General features: G+C 35.2%; 2 protein-coding genes across 8 annotated transcripts in view; both read right to left on the reverse strand.

The window, feature by feature from the left end:
* Nucleotides 1–248: 248 nt before the first annotated feature.
* zgc:92429 (uncharacterized protein LOC445063 homolog) lies at nucleotides 249–11,719 on the reverse strand. The gene is made up of 11 exons (XM_051900748.1): nucleotides 8,937–11,719; nucleotides 8,281–8,330; nucleotides 8,012–8,068; nucleotides 7,320–7,474; nucleotides 7,028–7,131; nucleotides 5,177–5,229; nucleotides 2,177–2,247; nucleotides 1,836–1,938; nucleotides 1,578–1,697; nucleotides 1,394–1,456; nucleotides 249–645 (listed from the first exon to the last, which is right to left on the reverse strand). The coding sequence occupies exons 1-11, from the start codon at nucleotides 8,998–9,000 to the stop codon at nucleotides 328–330; spliced, it is 1,158 nt and encodes a 385-aa protein (XP_051756708.1). The 5' UTR covers nucleotides 9,001–11,719; the 3' UTR covers nucleotides 249–327.
* Nucleotides 11,720–12,190: 471 nt separating this feature from the next.
* si:ch211-200p22.4 (phosphatidylinositol-binding clathrin assembly protein) overlaps nucleotides 12,191–17,531 on the reverse strand; it is a 71,705-nt gene continuing 66,364 nt past the window's right edge. For all 7 annotated transcript variants that reach the window (XM_051900728.1, XM_051900723.1, XM_051900727.1 and 4 more), the window contains one exon: nucleotides 12,191–16,231. In XM_051900728.1, the coding sequence (XP_051756688.1) occupies nucleotides 16,217–16,231 (15 nt within the window). In that variant the 3' untranslated portion in view covers nucleotides 12,191–16,216. The remainder of the gene's footprint in view (nucleotides 16,232–17,531) is intronic.

A 17,531-nucleotide genomic window follows, 5' to 3' on the forward strand; every position in this document is an offset into this window, starting at 1 on the left:
TTCGATCAAATAAATGCAGCCTTGGTGAGCATGAGACTTCTTTCAAAACATTAACAAATCTTATCAACCCCAAACATTTGAACAGTAGTGTATACAGTATTTTCAAACTCTCTACGAAACTGCAAAACTGGAGAACAAGAGTTAAGACTTCTCTAATCTTTGATGACAACCACATACAATATATTTTAGCAAACAAAAACTGTGGAAAAACTAAACTAAAAAAACAAAACAAAAAAGGCAGCCCCACATTTGTATAAATCCCATGTGTTATTATAAACAAATTCATAACTTCAGAACTACATAACCATTGCACCGCAGAATAAATGTTCATTTTTCTGGAGGTACATCAGCAGGCTCTTCTAGCTCAGGGGGTCCATTATCTTCCTGTTTTTCTTTTTTCTCCTCACTCTCTTTCTTGTCCTCCTCATCATCTTCCCAGTCAGACTCACTGATGTCATCATCTGAGATGTACCAGTCGGGTTTGACGTCTTCCTGTTCGGTGTTGTTCGTGTCATTGGTGACCTCTGGCTCTGGTTTGTGTTTGGGATCCTCAAGTTTGCCCCAGGCTACAGCATCAGCCTTCCGCATGGTCACCTCAATTTTAGAGGGCACCATGTTCACAAAACTGCTCTTCACGTCAATCACCTAAGCAACAGAAGTGGACACAGATGTCTAATTGATTGCATTCGGGGATTAAAAATATATATATATATATACCTGTGTTGTTAATGTTAACAAACCAGGGTTCCTACACATTTTCCATTTCAAAATTCCATACTTTTCCATGCTTAAATTTCCAAACCTCTGTAGATTTTCAGACCATATTTAACAAATTATTCATACATGTGCCTACATTATGAGAAGAAAAATAAAATGAAAATTTGCACAAATACTTTTCCAGACCTGGAAATTACTATCAAATTCCACAGTTTACAAACTGTGTAGGAACCATGTAAAACTTTTTTTTTTTTTTTTCAAATGTTCATAAAAATAGATTTTTATTAAAATAAAATCTATTTTCAGACTTTTTCCAGATGAAATATTATATAAAAAGCTTAAACTAAATGAAAATTACTCATTTTGCTAACTGAAATCGAAAACTGCTAACTGAAATACATTTTTTTTTAACTATTTAGGAATACTAATAAAAACAAATAAAAATTACAAAAACACATAAAATTACTAAAAAAATTGAACTAAAATGAAAATTGAACATAAAAATAAAAGCTAATTCCAACTATTAATATAAGTATAAGTATTTTTTAAGTACTTTTGTAAAATTGTTTCTTATGCACAAAACTAAATAAAATGCATTTATTGCTTTTTGCTTCACTAGGATTTCAAGGCGATTTATCATTGCTAAATCATAACAGTTATTGTAGAGCAATCTTACCCCCCATAAGTGGATGTCCTTATGAAACACTTTGTCACCCTCAAACTGAATGTGGCATGTTAACTGCAGATCGATGGAAAAGACAAAAACATGTACTGATAGACAAAGACACACATTCATTCATAAAAAGTCATTGAATGCTAATGTTTTTAAGGGACAAGGTTACAGGTTCATTTGAACTCACCACTGTGCGGTTTGCCTCCACATAGGAATGCTCTGGACTGCAGTTCTTGGCGTAGATTGTGACCACAACCTGATTTCCAGTTTGGTGCCAATCATGCCGGCAAGCCACCTTCTTTTTGTCCTGCATACCAAACACAAATACAACATACAGATAGTTAATACATTTTTTTTTCAGAGAAGGTTAGTTGGTTGTTTCCTGTTTATACAGTGTGTCCATGTAAATAACTATCCATTGATCATAAAAGTTCTAAGCTCTTACCTGTTTGGGGATCCAGCAGTGTTTTCCTGTTGTGCAGCCCTTCTGATCCAGGAAGGCATTGAAGTCGGTGGTTTTAATGCAGCAACAGTTCCAGTATTTGTATCTATGAACAGCACATGTGAATTATCCTGCATTTCCCCTCTCATCTCATAAATACTGATAGTAAAAGCACTTTTGTGTGATTGCATCATGATCTCTTTTTGAAATGGACTGCACATGAGGATGAACTGCACATACAGGAACTGGGTACCATTTGTCTGTTTGAAGTCTACAACAGATAATTATAGCTAGAGGTTGAGTCATATTTCCAAATAAAGACTCAAATGCTGCATGTTTCTTACCCTTCATGGAAGACGGGGACTCCAGGATGATGTAAGCAAATCTCTGCATCAGTCTCTGGACCCTGGTAAGTCTGCACACACACACACACACACACACACACACACACACACACACACACACACACACACACACACACACAGAGCTGTTGAACAGCTATTCATAGTTAACACATGGGTGTATCTCACAATACACACTGAACAAAGACATTTCCACTCCAGAGAAACACTCACAGTAACTCAGCATATTTACAAAAGCAAAACTTTAAAGTGCTGATGCACTTAAATTCAGCTCTGTCTCATCCGTTTACTGCCTTCACGCCTGAAAATACACTCATTTTTCTACTCTTCAAATGGATAAATGAGAAGGAAGCTGTAATAGAGCTATAGGTGTTGTCTGTTTCAGTGGATACAGGAAAAAACAAACATTATTAACTAGTTTGAGAGAACCAGCATTATGTCATTAAAGGTACACTATGTAATTTTTGGTTTAAAATTAACAAAATTGAAATAATGAGTCAATACATCATCAATCCTTCTTCCACAACTTGTTTTTGTCTCACCCTGATTCACTATGGCAAGCCTATTCTAAGTGTTTATATTTTAGCCTTAGCAGGATGGTTTTCATGGGAAATTGCATACAGTCATTCGCCCGTGCATCTCGTCGTATCCGTAAATAGAGAAAAGTTGCTCCGACTACTTTGACGCGTGTGGGTGTGGCATAGGTTAGTTGTCAGTTAGCGAAAAAGGTTGACATGGAGCATGCTAAATCTGGAACCTCCAGGGAATCCCCCTTTAAAAAAATAAATAAAAAATTGCCAAACAGAGGAGAGTCTGCTGCCAAAAAGAGAATGTGAAAGGTCGTAATAAAACAAGAATCAACATTGGCTTGGCTTTTCGGAGATGGCGAGAACTGAGGGATTTGAAATGTTGCAAAAGCAGATGGTGTTTTTATTACTCAACAGGTGGGTAAGGTACTTTATTGAACAGATAAATTGCCATATGTAGCTCTCTAACAGAGTTCATTGTAAAGTATAATCTATTGTGAAGGGTAATTTCATTATGATTGTTGTAGGACTGTGCGGGAATTTATTTTTGAGGAAATACCTTGTCTATTAATGGGTATAGCTACAGTAACGTCTTCAGCTAGACAGTTTGAGATCCTTTCCATCTAAGCTGGTTATATCTCTTAAGGTAAATAGTGAATGTTTTATGAGCAGTAGCATAGCAACATTTATCCGCAGATCCAACAATGTTCTTCCGCAAAATGCATGCAGTTTTGTTTTTTAACCTTGCACCTTAAAGGGTTAGTTCACCTAAAAATGAAAATTCTGTCATTAATTACTCATCCTCATGTCGTTCCACACCCGTAAGACCTTTGCTCATCTTCAGAACACAAATTAAGATATTTTTGATAAAATCTGATGGCTCAGTGAGACCTGCATTGCCAGCATAATAATTAACACTGCAGAAGTGACTACAGTGGTTCAACCTTAATGTTATGAAGCGACAAGAATACTTTTTGTGCACCAAAAAAATAAAATAAAATAAAATAAAATAAAGACTTTATTCAACAATATCTAAGTGATGGTGATTTAAAACACAGCTTCATGAAGATTCGAAGCTTTACAAATCTTCTGTTTCGAATCAGTGGTTCAGAGCGTGTATCAAACTGCCAAAGTCACACCCCCCCAGTGGTGAACCACTGAAATTTTGAAATCCTTAACAAAGCATCGTTTACTGAAATCATGTGACTTTGGCAGTTTGATACATGCTCCGAACCACTGATTCAAAAAAAAAAGATTTGTAAAGCTTCGAAGCTTCTTGAAGCAGTGTTTTGAAATCGCCCATCACTAGATATTGTTTAATAAAGTTGTTATTTTGTTTTTTTGGCGCACAAAAAGTATTCCCGTCGCTTCATAACATTAGGTTTGAAACACTGTAGTCATATGAACTGTTTTAAATATGTCTTTAGTAGCTTTCTGAGCATTTGAAAGTTAATTATCTTGCTGGCAATGGAGGCCTCACTGAGCCATCGGATTTTATCAAAAATATCTTAATTTGTGTTCCGAAGATGAACTAAGGTCTTACGGGTGTAGAAAAACATGAGGGTGAGTAATTAATGACAGAATTTTCATTTTTGGGTGAAAAATACTGTTCGTAATTGAAGAATTGGTTCCTTTTCAATTCAAGAGATGAAATTTCAGTCTAATTTGTCATGACCGACAGGGTACTGAAATGGAATGAAAGGAACATGAATTTATTAAATTGCAATTTAAAGTCTGTGCTTATGCTTTCTGGATCCATTTCAAAGAATGTTCTTTCACCATTGTACATAAAATGACATTCAGTGCAATATATAAATGAAATATCCTAAATTAGATTCCTATTGGTGACATTACAAACAATTTATGACAGAATGCTTACTGCTAATTCATAGTAAAAAATTAAACATATTCTTAAAAAAAACTACACTTACATCACTTAAAAAATGTAAATGTAATTAATTCAATTCTGAATTGCACATGTCCCTGCTGATACAGGTTTAGTTCTCACCAGGACTAAAGAACAGCTCTGCTGAGTAATTAACATGTTGAACTTTGGGGATTTCAGCAAATTAATCCATTAAAGATGATCCTTTCCCAGAGAAGGGAAGCTTTAAAAGAAGGCATTGGGGTCAATTCCGAGTAAGTGATATTTAGTCAGTAATTCTCACTCATCTGTGAGCTGCTCTCTGTCCATTCAACTTTCAGAATCTAGTCTAGAATCAGTTTCTACTCTTCATGTCCTCATGAAACTAGTATAAGGAGCAAAGGAGGCTGATGCTGCCGAATCAGCACTGTTACACTAAAACACTCAGGATTGGTTCTTCTCAGTGGAGTCTGTCTATATATGAAGCGCTGCAGTGTCATTCTTCATTATGACCACTAGATGCCATTATTTTGTCAAGCAAGCTGATTTGTTTCATGTCATCTGTGATTTACATGTTACATGTGAACTTACTGTTTTGCATCCTGTGTTTTTGCACTTAACCCCAACCATGACGACTTGACACTCTGTGGGACAGTGAGAGGGAGGAGGTGACAGTAGGAAAAGAAAACAACAAAGTCAGACGAACAACAAGAGATACTTTATAAGACAACAAATTCTCAAAATTTGCAATAGTCACACTATAATCTAAAGGTCAATCCTGCAGCAAGTGACAACACACAGCAGGGTGTTACTGTGCATGTTTTAACAGAGGTCCTAAGTGACAGATTATGGACAGGTGGAAGAAGAAGAAGAAGAAGAAGAAGAAAAAGTTTTATTTATATAGCGCCTTTCCATAGCTCAAGGTGGGCCTCACATCTACAGCTATTGTCAAGAACCGAAATGACCTTAGGCAGAAGCGAGAGCTGCATAAACACTTCACTAGAGCAGTGCAACTGACTGGCAACAAAAAGCAGTGATAAAGCAAAATAATGCAATTAAACTAGTCATATCATTGTGCATAGGAAGGAGAAAATTGCTTCACATATATTTTTACTCAGACCAGTGTTATTTTAGCATCTCTGATATTCAATTATAGTTTTTGTTAATATTTTGAATTAGATTTTATTTTTATATTGTCTGTTTTCAATAGTTTTAGTTTAAGTGAATATATATATATATATATATATATATATATATATATATATATATATATATACACACACATACATATATATATATACACACACACAACAGTTTTTATTCATTTGTATTTGTTAGTTTATTTAGTTTTAGTCATTTTAGTACTTCAAGTTCAACTAAACGAAAATGAGAAATTTTACACTGGCAACTAGCTGAAATAAGCTGAAGTTTTATATTTTGTGTTATTTAACTTAACTTTTATTTTGTTTTAAGTAGCAAAATGGTTTTAGTTTTATTTTAGTTAATGATAATAACCCTCACTATATTAAAACACAGGCTTACTTGCAACATTGATAAACATTATATTTGCCAAACAAAAAGTATTTTGTGAATTATTGACTGCAAAGATTAATATAATTTATTTATTAATTTATTTATTTTCATATTAAGTTATGTTAATATCAATACTATAATAATAATAATAATAATAATAATAATAATAATAATGTTTCATTGCTTGATTTTAAGGACATTTTTATTTTTTGTTGGATTGCAACACGGATAAACATTATTTTTGATGACCCCAATGTGTTTTGTAAATGTTTGACTGCAAAAATTAATGTTATGTTATGAATTTATCTTTTTCTTTTTTTACATTTTTGTATTATCTTTAATATTAATTTGTAGATGAATACATCTTTAGAATGAATACATTTCATTGATTCATTTTTGTTTAGCTTTTTTGGATCCTGAAGCAAAACCAGTAAAGAACCACTGCATTAATGTCAATCTGCAATGAGAAACAATTTTACTCAGAAATTGCTAGTAAATTTCACAATTAATTACAAAGAAACAGCAAGTACCACATTGAACCTAAATTTTGAAGTAGAAAGACTGAAACAGTATTTACTTGTAAAAGGTACTCTAATAATCTTTGTTTTATTTACAACTTCGGTGGCACTTTAATTTAAGGTGTCAGTATTACAGTGTAATTATACATTTGAGTACTGAGTAATAATAATTAACTGCATGTACACACTATAGGTTTAGGGTGAGGGTTTGGTTTAGAGTTAATTGCATGTAATTATGCATAATTTCTAGTTATTACTACAGTAACTACATGTAACGTGTGTAACAATGACACTGTAAAATAAAGTATTACCACAACTTCTTTTTTACAGTGTGTTTGTGGTGCAGGTGATCCTAAGCATGATGGTCAACAGGAATAATAGGATTGCTCACCTAGCTTCTCTCTCTTTTCCTTCTCAGTGATCTCCATTTTCTCCACAATCTGAGCCAGAGAGGGAGAGATCTTCACCTGCAGCTTTGTCTTTGGCTCATCTGAGCTGAGGAGGAAAGAATCGAAAAACATGTCACTGTCTGTTTGTACTTCTCTGAAGCCCTTTCTTTGTCTCTTTCAAAAAGAGAAGGAAAACAAACGAATTTTGTATTCAGAACAATGTGTTGGTGGGTGAAACAGAGCACTGTGTGTGTATGCGTGTGCGTGCGTGAGCTGCAAATGTACTCTATATACCTGGGTCTCTCTTTTTCCAAGGCTTCTGCAGATTTGGGTCCCTGGTAGATAATCTCTTCTCCACTGTGCTGCTTCACGTCTCCCTTATCAGACGTCACCTCCGGCTGCAGAGGCTCCTGAGGCTTCTCGTTACTATGGCGCCCTCGGCTGCAACCCTGAGAGGAAAGGCAAAGAAGGCAAGACGTGCCAATCAACATGTGACTGGAAGAAAACAATTAGCAGACCCAGAGCGGATAAATGACTTGTTTGAGATTGTGTGAATATATTTTCATCGTGAAAAAGTGTTCAATAATGTATGCTTATTAGTCCTGTTATTAACATTCAGTAATGCTAATGTTGGCTGCTATATGATAATTTGGTATTAGATAAGTCATTTTTGATAAAATCATCTAATGAATATAAAACTTCCAAGGGTGCCTCAAGATAATTTATCCCTATCTGTTTCCCAATCGATTATTGTTGTAGACAATGTGGGGTTTGGACTCACATACCTCACAACACTTTAGGCCTACTATTTATAAATTGCATTAATCCATGTTAACGAATTAAGCTTTACTGTAAAGTGTTACCATATATTTTGTAGATGTCTGAGACATTATTTGTCACTTTGTTTCAGTCTATATTACTGTGCGTGGCGTGCATAAAAAGCAGCGTGAGATGAAACAGTCACGATTATCAAATTATTAGCATACCTTGATTGACAGGAACTCTGAGAAATCAGTCGTCCTCTTTTTACAGCAGGACCAGCCCTGAGGAGAATAACCCAAATAAAGAACCACATCAGACAGCCAAGAAAAAAATAAAACAAAAACATGAATATTAGGCTCCCTAAGAAGCAGGCAAACACGCCGACATCGTGCTTATCAAGTTAAGACAGCGCTAGAACTGAGCAGCCGGCGGTCTGTACAAAGAGCGCGTGCGGCTGTCAAAACAAAGACTACCAGATACATTTTGAGCTCACCTTTAAGGCATCATGGAAGATTGGCACTCCGGGGTGAAACTGACAGGCATCTTCAGGAGGTGAGAGAGAAAATAGGTTTAGCAGGAGACAATTATCTACAGAAGTCCATCCTATTACATTTTTTATGAACTCGACTCAACAGGACTCACGCCTTGCATAAATACATAGACATTCAAACACATGCCCAGCAGGGACAGTTGGGAGATGAGCCATTTATGGAAGTAACATTTGATTAGAACCCCTCCAAATGTGCTGGAGACTTCATGGATCCAATAAACCAATATGGACACACACTAAATCACCCTTTTCTATCATTTCCAAATGTTGTAAATAAAATGTGTTATAAATGGTACATAGCTGGAGGACAAAATTAAATCAAAGTTAATTTTGAAATCGTGGCCCTCAGGGCCTCTGACACTGCAAACAGTTGTCGGATCAGTTCTATTTATATATTTCAATTTCTAAAACAACAGCTTCACAGGTCTAGTACAGAAAATGACAAAACAGTTGAAAGTTGTTGGTAGATTTATGTAACATCAAGCCTGTGATACCAACCATGAGCTTCACATACACAATTATTCAGTTCAATTAAAATAAGTACATTATTCTTTTACAATATATATTGATAAATAGTAAAAATAAATTAGAAAAATTACCATCAGAGTTTTTGTCAGCATCAAATCGATCCCCGCAGCCTCTGTTGTAACACAGTAGAGCCATGTTGGCCTGTTTGATATTCTGGTTGACTTTCACTTTATTACTGGACTCTTTTCCTTGTTTATATTCTCTGTCCTGCGTTCGTCTCAGGTACTTATGAACTTGCCTGACCACTGAGAAGCTTCTCCAGAACTTTCAGCTGAGGAGAGATCCAGAAGGAACAACTACGTCCAGGGAAAAAGAAGGAGAGAGATATTCTAGTCTGAATGAACTCTAAAAATAGCCAGTGTGCCATGTGCTCTGTCTCTCTCCTTACAGCTGTTGGGGTCAGTCTGAGGGGGTGTTACATTCCTGATGTCTACAGAGAGAGGGAGTAGGGGGGGGCACAGCAAAACCACCAACAAATGCCACAGAATAAACAAACCTGTCTTTTCAAAAGCTAATCTAAAGGTGGGTTATGTGTTATATTTTTTTACTTAACCTGATTATCAGTAATGACAGACAAATGAACATTGTGAACTGCTTGTTGCTGTAATTTGCTTTCTCAGATAAATACAAACATATATATTAAATGTAATGTTTAAAATACATAAAAATGCATTTATTAAATGGGTAACACTTTACAATAAGGTCTCATTTGTTAACATTAACTGATGTATTAACTAACAATGAGCAATACATTTGTTACAGTATTAATTAATCTTTGTTAATGTTAGTTCACAGTGCATTAACTAATGTTAACAAATACAACATTTGATTTTAATAATGAATTAGTAAATGTTGAAATTAACATGAACTAAGACTAATAAATGCTGTAGAAGTATTGTTAATTCTTAGTTCACTAACAAATGATGTTAATGAAATTGTTGGAGATCTACCAATATGTTTTATGACCAATATTATAGATTATTTTACATTCTAGTGTTCCCATAACTGATAGAGAACTGATTATTATTTTTGTATAATTTCTTTTAGAACTAGAAAATGGTGCTATTTATTGAAATACTTGATATTAAATTTATTGATTTAAAAAAGTGACAGTAGACTTTTACAATTTATATAAAAAAAAATTAAAAAAAAACTATTTCAAATAAATTACATTCTTTTGAACTTTCTTCAAAGAATGTATCTTGAGCAGCAAATCAGCATATTAACATGACTTCTGAAGGATCATGTGACTGAAGACTGGAGTAATGATGCTGAAAATTCAGCTTTTCCACAGGAATAAATTACATTTTAAAATATATTAAAACAGAAAAGTTACAAGTCGTAACAATATATCACACAATATTACTGTTTTACTGTATTTTTGATCAAGTAAATGCAGCCGTGGTAAGCATAAGAGACTTCTTTCAAAATCATTAAAAAAAATGTGACTGACACTAAATTTTTGATCAGTTGTGTATAGGACAAACCAATTATAGAAAGCTTTTTTGCAAATACAGTCACTTTGAGTCATAAAAGTCAAACACTTACAGCTTGGTAGATGCTGGATTTGGGTTAGAGAAACAGATCCACAGCAACAGTGGAAGCACAATCTTTTCTTATTGAGCAAAAAATTTTATTCAAACTATATCTTGAACAACTGACAGGCATAAACTATAAAAGTAAGGAATCTCGATGCAAATAATAAACAAGCTGCAGAATAGAAACCTTGAGAAATTGAGTCAGATACTAGTCCTGACTGTGTAGATGAATATTAATAGATGTACAGAATAGGCAGCCAAGATAAAATCTGTTAAAAATGTTCTTTATTAAGAAACCGGTGAGCGCGAGCGTTAATTCCATTTATTCACAAGGCATTCACTCATGGTTCAGGTTAGAGGCTTGCAACCATAAATTTTCTTCACAAATACAGACAACAAAACAGAGACTGACAGAAAGTAGAATAAAAGAACTTACAAAAACTGACCCAAGCAAAAAATCGCAAGAAGGAATATAACATACCAGATCAGCACAACCAACCACTGATAAATCATAAAAGTAACAGATATACACAGAATCCGTCCATCACTACGACAACGACTGCTTACAAAAAAAACAGCACCATATTTAATAGAACTTCGCAAACGTTACATGGAACTGTGAAACTTTCCCAGGCATGTCAGATACAAAAACATGCAAGAAAACAGGTACAAATTATAAAGCGATCAAAAGAAAATGGAGTTAAATCCATCACATCTCTTGGTCCTAGGTTGAGCATCTCAATGCAAGCGTACAAAAGACAGTTCAGGAGAGACTGGTATCATAAGATCATCGACTTCAACCAGTGCTGTGCGGTTCATGAAGCTCACGGGGAAACCAAAGGCAGTTGCAGATGAAACGTCAATGATGAGGGTGTTTGATTCGGGTTTAGTTACTGATTAAAGGTTTCGCTGACAACCGATACAAGCGTTCTAGCAGACTTGAGAGAGTTGGTGTACAAGCACAACCATGTCGGATTCTTTTCCCCAACGATACAAATTTAAAAAAAAAATAGTGACTGTGCTCAAATACTTCATATAGAATTATTATAGATAAGTAGTCACTGCTTCAAATCACACAAGGTGAATTTCAGAAGAGTAGAACAAAGGGTTAAATAGTCTAAACCACATTTAGTTACTTAGTAACTAATGAAATCAAATTGAATGTCTAGCCAAATAGTCCAGGAATGACATGAAATGTCATGATGGGAATAGCAAAGACTAATTTAACCTTTTCTAATGTAGATGGACTAAGCAGCCAAAGATTTGCTGTAAAGTTGGGGGAAAGGACCACAAGATGGAAGTTGTTGCTGTACATCCTTTTCCATACATTATAACCAGCTCCACGTACACTGTTTGGACAACTTCAAAACAGCTGAAGTTGTTCTTAAAACAGAAGATTCACAAAGAAACATTGGTTGGTTTTGCAGTTTCTGAGTCCACTGTCAAAAAGTGCTACAAAGAAATAAACAGGTGGTTCCTGTTGCAGTGAAACTCGTGCAATAGATTCAACAGAAATTACATTGACAGACGCAAAAACAACACAACACGGCACTATACAAATTTGACCAGGTATTTAAATCGTGCGTTCATTAAAAACCCTGCATTATGGGCCGTGAGGCAGGCATGAAGTGCAATTTCAAGAGGCCAGAGAAGAGCAAACAAAAGAACCGGACATCAGATCATCCAAAATGAACTCGAGAGCAATGATCTTCCTGTTTGGGATTTAACAGGGCTTCAATCTGATGAGATGAATAAAAAAGTGAAACTAAACAAAAATAACCAACAACTCAGGAATGAAAATGGACTTTATTTATGTCAATGAAAGGCAGACAAAAAATTAAAGAAACAAAAAAGTTAAACACAATCCCACAATTTCTGCTTTTAATTTTCACCATGCAGAATAAACTCCTTATGGTCTGCATAAATAAATTACAAAACATACAGTAAGGAAATCAGCATAAACATGGAGGTTCTCTTTTTTGGCATTTTATGATAAATAGATAAGAAATAGTTGCTGCTTTGATCCCCTGGTCTGATACACGGGGATGATGGCACTTTTACTGTATACGTATTTCGAAATATACTGCATATATCTCTGTAACAGGAAAATAAGGATAAAAGATGCTAAAGTGAATGTAGCAGACAACAAAAAGTAATTAAAAGCCAGAGAAGCCAGGACATCTCCTTGACTACGCAATGGTGAAAAGGAACCTGAACAACCAAGCATCCCCACTAGAGATGTGTGGTTCATGCTGACACATCGTTTCTGAAAGGCCGCTGCTGAGCTGAGTTTTCCAGGCCAGCTAATGAGACGAGCCAAGGCGTACAAAATCAGGCTAAGTAGTTAAGAAGTACACTGGATTTGGCTGCTCTTCAGTCTGTGCTTTAAAATAAAGGATGAATGTAGAGCGGGGAGTTCAATATACTCAGGCATTTGCTTTTTGTGCACAACAGCCCCATAAACACCAAACAAAATGAAAGACGCACAATGACCACAAGGGGGAGCTGTGAGAACAAGAATGTAGGGAACCTCTTTCTTCATAGCAGTGGCCTTAAATAAAAATAAAATTTGTTTCTTTACTTAGTTAAACCAAGTATTTAAAAAAGCCTTTGGTGGGTCTTCAGAAAAGCATTCATGACTCATAGCCGATTAAAAAAAAAAAGTCAACAGGCCTACAGGTTATCCAAAAGTGATATTTTCATAGGTTGCCAAATAAACTTATATTTTAAGATGCATTCTTCACCAGAGGCAGGGCTGCTAATGCATGCAGAGCTTTTAATTATATTATTAAAAAGACAAAATATGGCCAAAAGAAAAAAAATGTGGAAAAGCTGTGCTAAGCTACCTGTGCCAAGGACCAGAAACTGGAGATTACCATGGAAACCCTGACTTATGAATGATAGAACCTTAGCACATCTTGAGATCTTTTGCTCCTCCTTGAAGCTCACAATCATACATTCACTCTCTCGCTCACGTACACACACACACACAAAGCCTCTGGTAACGGGATAATAGAATAGATCCTAATTAAACAGCATCGCTCCTCAGTGCCCCGTTACCTTGCAAACCCAGCGAGAGTATCAACACTGAGCCTGCATTTAAAAAGCATTCGGTCTGAACCAGCTGGACTCTCTTATGGCACTCAAAGGAGAATAAACTCACAAGCTTGTTAAGCGTCGCTCAATAAGGAATTAGTAACCCACTCACACACAGAAATAAGCAAGCAGAGAAACATGATACCTTGTTTCTACAAAAGGAGGGCAGGCACTCACACAGCACGTATTACAGCAACCTGTGCTGTCTTTAGCAACATACACAAACAATGACCACACTTGAACTGCTGAAAAAAAAGGGATAGCTCACCAAAAAATTAAGCTTCTGCCATCATGTACTCACCCTTATGTCGTTCCAAACCTTATGACTTTCTCACAAAAGAATATATTTTGAAGAATGTTGGTAACAAACAGTTTTGACTATCATTGTATGGGCCAAAAAAAAAAAAAAAAAAAGTTAAAAAAAAAAAAAATGATATACATTAATAAATGCATACAGATTTGAAACAACGTGAGGGTGAGTAAATGACAGAATTTGCATTTTTGGGTGGACTACCCTTTTAAATTGGCTGAACCTGGTTCAAATAAATGGCAAAAGGTGGTGTGTCTTATGTTTATACATCACAAAAAACATTCTGATAACAATGTACACATGACTGTTATAAATGTCATAACTGCTCTATAACATGTCTTAGAGGTGTAAAAAGGAGTGACTTTTTAACAACACTACAGAAAACTTTTATAAAGTGGATAGTTCCACCTGTGACCTTATTACTTAAGTATTACTGCACCACTGTGTCTGCTAAACATTACTTAAGAACTTTGTTGTTTGGCGGAAGGATTATTATTTATCAATAAATTACATGATTGCTGCGATGTGTTGATTTTATGAAACTTTGCCAGCTATATGTAGTAACTGTTTTATAAAAGCAACAAGCCATGTGAATCTATGGTTTTCAGTGATTTTAGAACTGTGTTGTTTAAGATTCTAAAATCACTGTAAAACACTGCTTTCACAGGGCTTACTGCTTTAATTTACCATGGCAAAAACTCAACCACACTGTATCTCCACTGCCGTTCCATCAGTCCATGCAGAATAAAAGCTAAACGGTATCATTGAACAGAGCATGAAGAAACAAAGCAGGAATTATGGGATGATGTGAAGGCTGGACTGGAAACCTGCTCTATAAAGGGTTAAAGGGATTTCAGGAGGATCGGAAATGCTTTGGCTGCACAAGCAAAAGTAAAGATACCCTGTTAACAGTACCCCACATTCTGAGGAACTGCACGAAAACGGACTTAAAAGTACATTTCAGCTATTGATTTTGGTTCCAAAGTTGGCAAACACCGATACGCACGTCCTTTAGAGAACAAAATTTGATGTCAGGCGCTGGGTACAGGAGCTAGTTTATGGCATTTTTCGAATCACAAATGTATGTAATTTGGCAACATAAAACAGACCATGATTCATGTCATTCTCTGAAATAATAATGAAAATATATATATATATATATTTATAACATGCTTTCTAGGAAAAAAAAAAGGTTAAAAAACAAAGGGTTAAACAAAAACCCTTATTAGAAACAGAGATTTTTCAAAAGGGCCATTCACCCTGTACCCTTCCCCACTGTTTCCGGTCACTCGCTCCCAGGGTGGGTGGTACATGTGGGAGTGGTCACAAAGTGTGAGATGTAGTCGTAAATACATGATATGTTTGGTTAACACACAGAAGAGCGGGAGCAGATATGTTTATCAGTGTCCTGGATGTGACAAAACAAGGTGGGAGGCCAGTAAGAGGGAGCTCTTCATGTGGCTCACGTAAGACCAGTTTATGTACGTGTACGTGTATGTGTATGTGTATGTATGTGTGTGTGTGTGTTTGTGTATGTGTGTGTGTGTGTGTGTGTGTGTGTGTGTGTGTGTGTGTGTGTGTGTGTGTGAGCGCGCAAGACCACCATCATGTCTGAAACGACAACCCCTAAACCAGTATATATATATATATTAAAAAAAAAAAAAAAAGGACTGACTGGCTATTTTGAACAAAAGCCATCAGTAAGATATGGTAAATGTTAACATTAGACTACTAAAGTTCTAGATATAAGAGACAAGTTCAATGTTGTATATTATGTTACACATAAATGCATGTGTAAAGTGCTTGGGGGTGCAGAACACCTTAAATAAGGGGTCAAATTCTTTCCTTGTTCTGAAATGAGAAGCCAAGGCATTGTGTTAATGAACCATTTAAACATGTTTATGATCTGGTAAACATATTTTTTCTTTGGTGACACATGCTGTTTTCCTGAACTCAGCACGGGTATCTTCATAACAGAGTAAAAGATGACAGTACCAGGAAGTCCACTGTGATGGGCTTCAGGTTTAATTAATATTAATTGTGATGTAAAAAAAAAAAAAAAAAAAAAAAAAAAAAGAGTGCTCAGTGCATGGTAATTTAATACCGGCAATAAAATCCACGATTACCATGATGTATCACACCTGCCAGTAGACACAGTGCCCCAGGAAAGAAATGAACCCCGGGAGATGAAAAATGAAACACTGTGTGCACTCTCATTTGGTGTGTGTGTGTGTTGGGTGAGTCGTTTCAGACATTGAGGTAAGCATTCTTGACAAATACATTTCTCTTTATATGCACACTCTTTCTTTTTATCTCGCCCTCCTTTTATCTGGTGGTAGTTGGATCCTCCTCTACTTGCTTGGTGTTCCTCTCAGCCATCTTGTTTGGCACTCTGCTGAAGTGCTGCTTACATGAACTGCATCTGTAGACACAAAGAGTTATACAGTAAATGAATAAAACAGCATCAAATGGCTCAGTAATGACTGTGTGAATGCAGCAGTACTGAATGTCTGTAAATGGAGCATCTGTGTACTTGCCACAGTCATGGAGCTGTGTGTGTGTGTGTGTGTGTGTGTGTATCTGTGTGCGGTTGTCAATACTAATTTTTGTAGTTGTAATACCAATAAAAATGGATCATTCTGAATACCACAGCAAAAACTAATAAGCTATTTAACATAATGCTTAATGTAAACATTTAAATATCAATATAATATTACGGGATGTCAATCAATTAAAAAATACATTACATTGCATAGATTTCCATAATTAATTGCTATTCAGTCTCATCAAACATTAAAATTTGTGATCATAAACATTTTCACATTGAATCTCCAAATTAATATGGAAGCAAACATAAAGATGGTATGATAAGTATTTTATATTTTAATTTGCATTTTTTGTTATACTGATTAAAAGTCTCCTCATATCCTGATAGCAATCACTAAGGTAAACGGTCTAAAAGTATTTTTTTAAATATATATTGTCTGTGGAGGGCGTAGGACCCTAAAATGTTCACCCAATCTTTATATTCGGCCCGAATGAAATATTACGATGTCCTACCCGCCTGTCAGCATATATTTTTATGGAATCGTATGCTTTCAATGCTAGCAGGCTAATGTTAGCATTTCCCAGATCACCTACTGCACCTTTAATGGCATCTTTTTACTAAGTACTATGAATGAAGGCCAGTATCACTAATACCAATACCTCTATTAAATAGATTTGTTTTCCTTTTCTGGGTATAAAATGAGTTATTATAGACATTCAACATTACAGTATAATTAAAAGCCAGACATATTTTGCAAATTATCAAATTGTTTTTATCAATTACAGAACATTCAAAATATTAATAAAACTTTTCAAACAGAGAGAGCTGATCAGTTCACTTGAATTAAGAGTTATCAGTTCATTTTTCTCACATTAAAGTTTGTTTTGTACATTCATTTTCAAAATACACAAGTAATAAAGAAAAATACATAGCATAGCTACTTCAGTTTTTTTTTTTTTTTTTAAATAAAGGATGTGTTAATTGCTATAATTATTAACACATTAAAATGTCAAATATTAATCACAGAAATGAAAGTTATTTTTCTCACCCCTAATACATAGGGCTATTAATACATATGCCAATACAATATTTCTATTCACTTGTTAAGTCTGAAGTCACATGGCATTGCTTCCGGGTCCAAATGCTCTATCTCATACCACAAGAAAACAACAAA

The sequence above is a fragment of the Ctenopharyngodon idella genome, chromosome 7 (genome assembly GCF_019924925.1).
Source record: "Ctenopharyngodon idella isolate HZGC_01 chromosome 7, HZGC01, whole genome shotgun sequence".
In the NCBI taxonomy this organism is placed as follows: domain Eukaryota; kingdom Metazoa; phylum Chordata; class Actinopteri; order Cypriniformes; family Xenocyprididae; genus Ctenopharyngodon; species Ctenopharyngodon idella.

Excerpts from the sequence above, each read along its gene's own strand:
- zgc:92429 (XM_051900748.1), bottom strand. The coding sequence starts at position 9,000 with ATGGCTCTACTGTGTTACAACAGAGGCTGCGGGGATCGATTTGATGCT. Across the intron at positions 7,475-8,011 it reads CAGAGTTCCTGTCAATCAAG|GGTTGCAGCCGAGGGCGCCA; the intron begins GTATGCTAATAA and ends CTTTCCTCTCAG. Across the intron at positions 7,132-7,319 it reads TTGGAAAAAGAGAGACCCAG|CTCAGATGAGCCAAAGACAA; the intron begins GTATATAGAGTA and ends TTTCCTCCTCAG.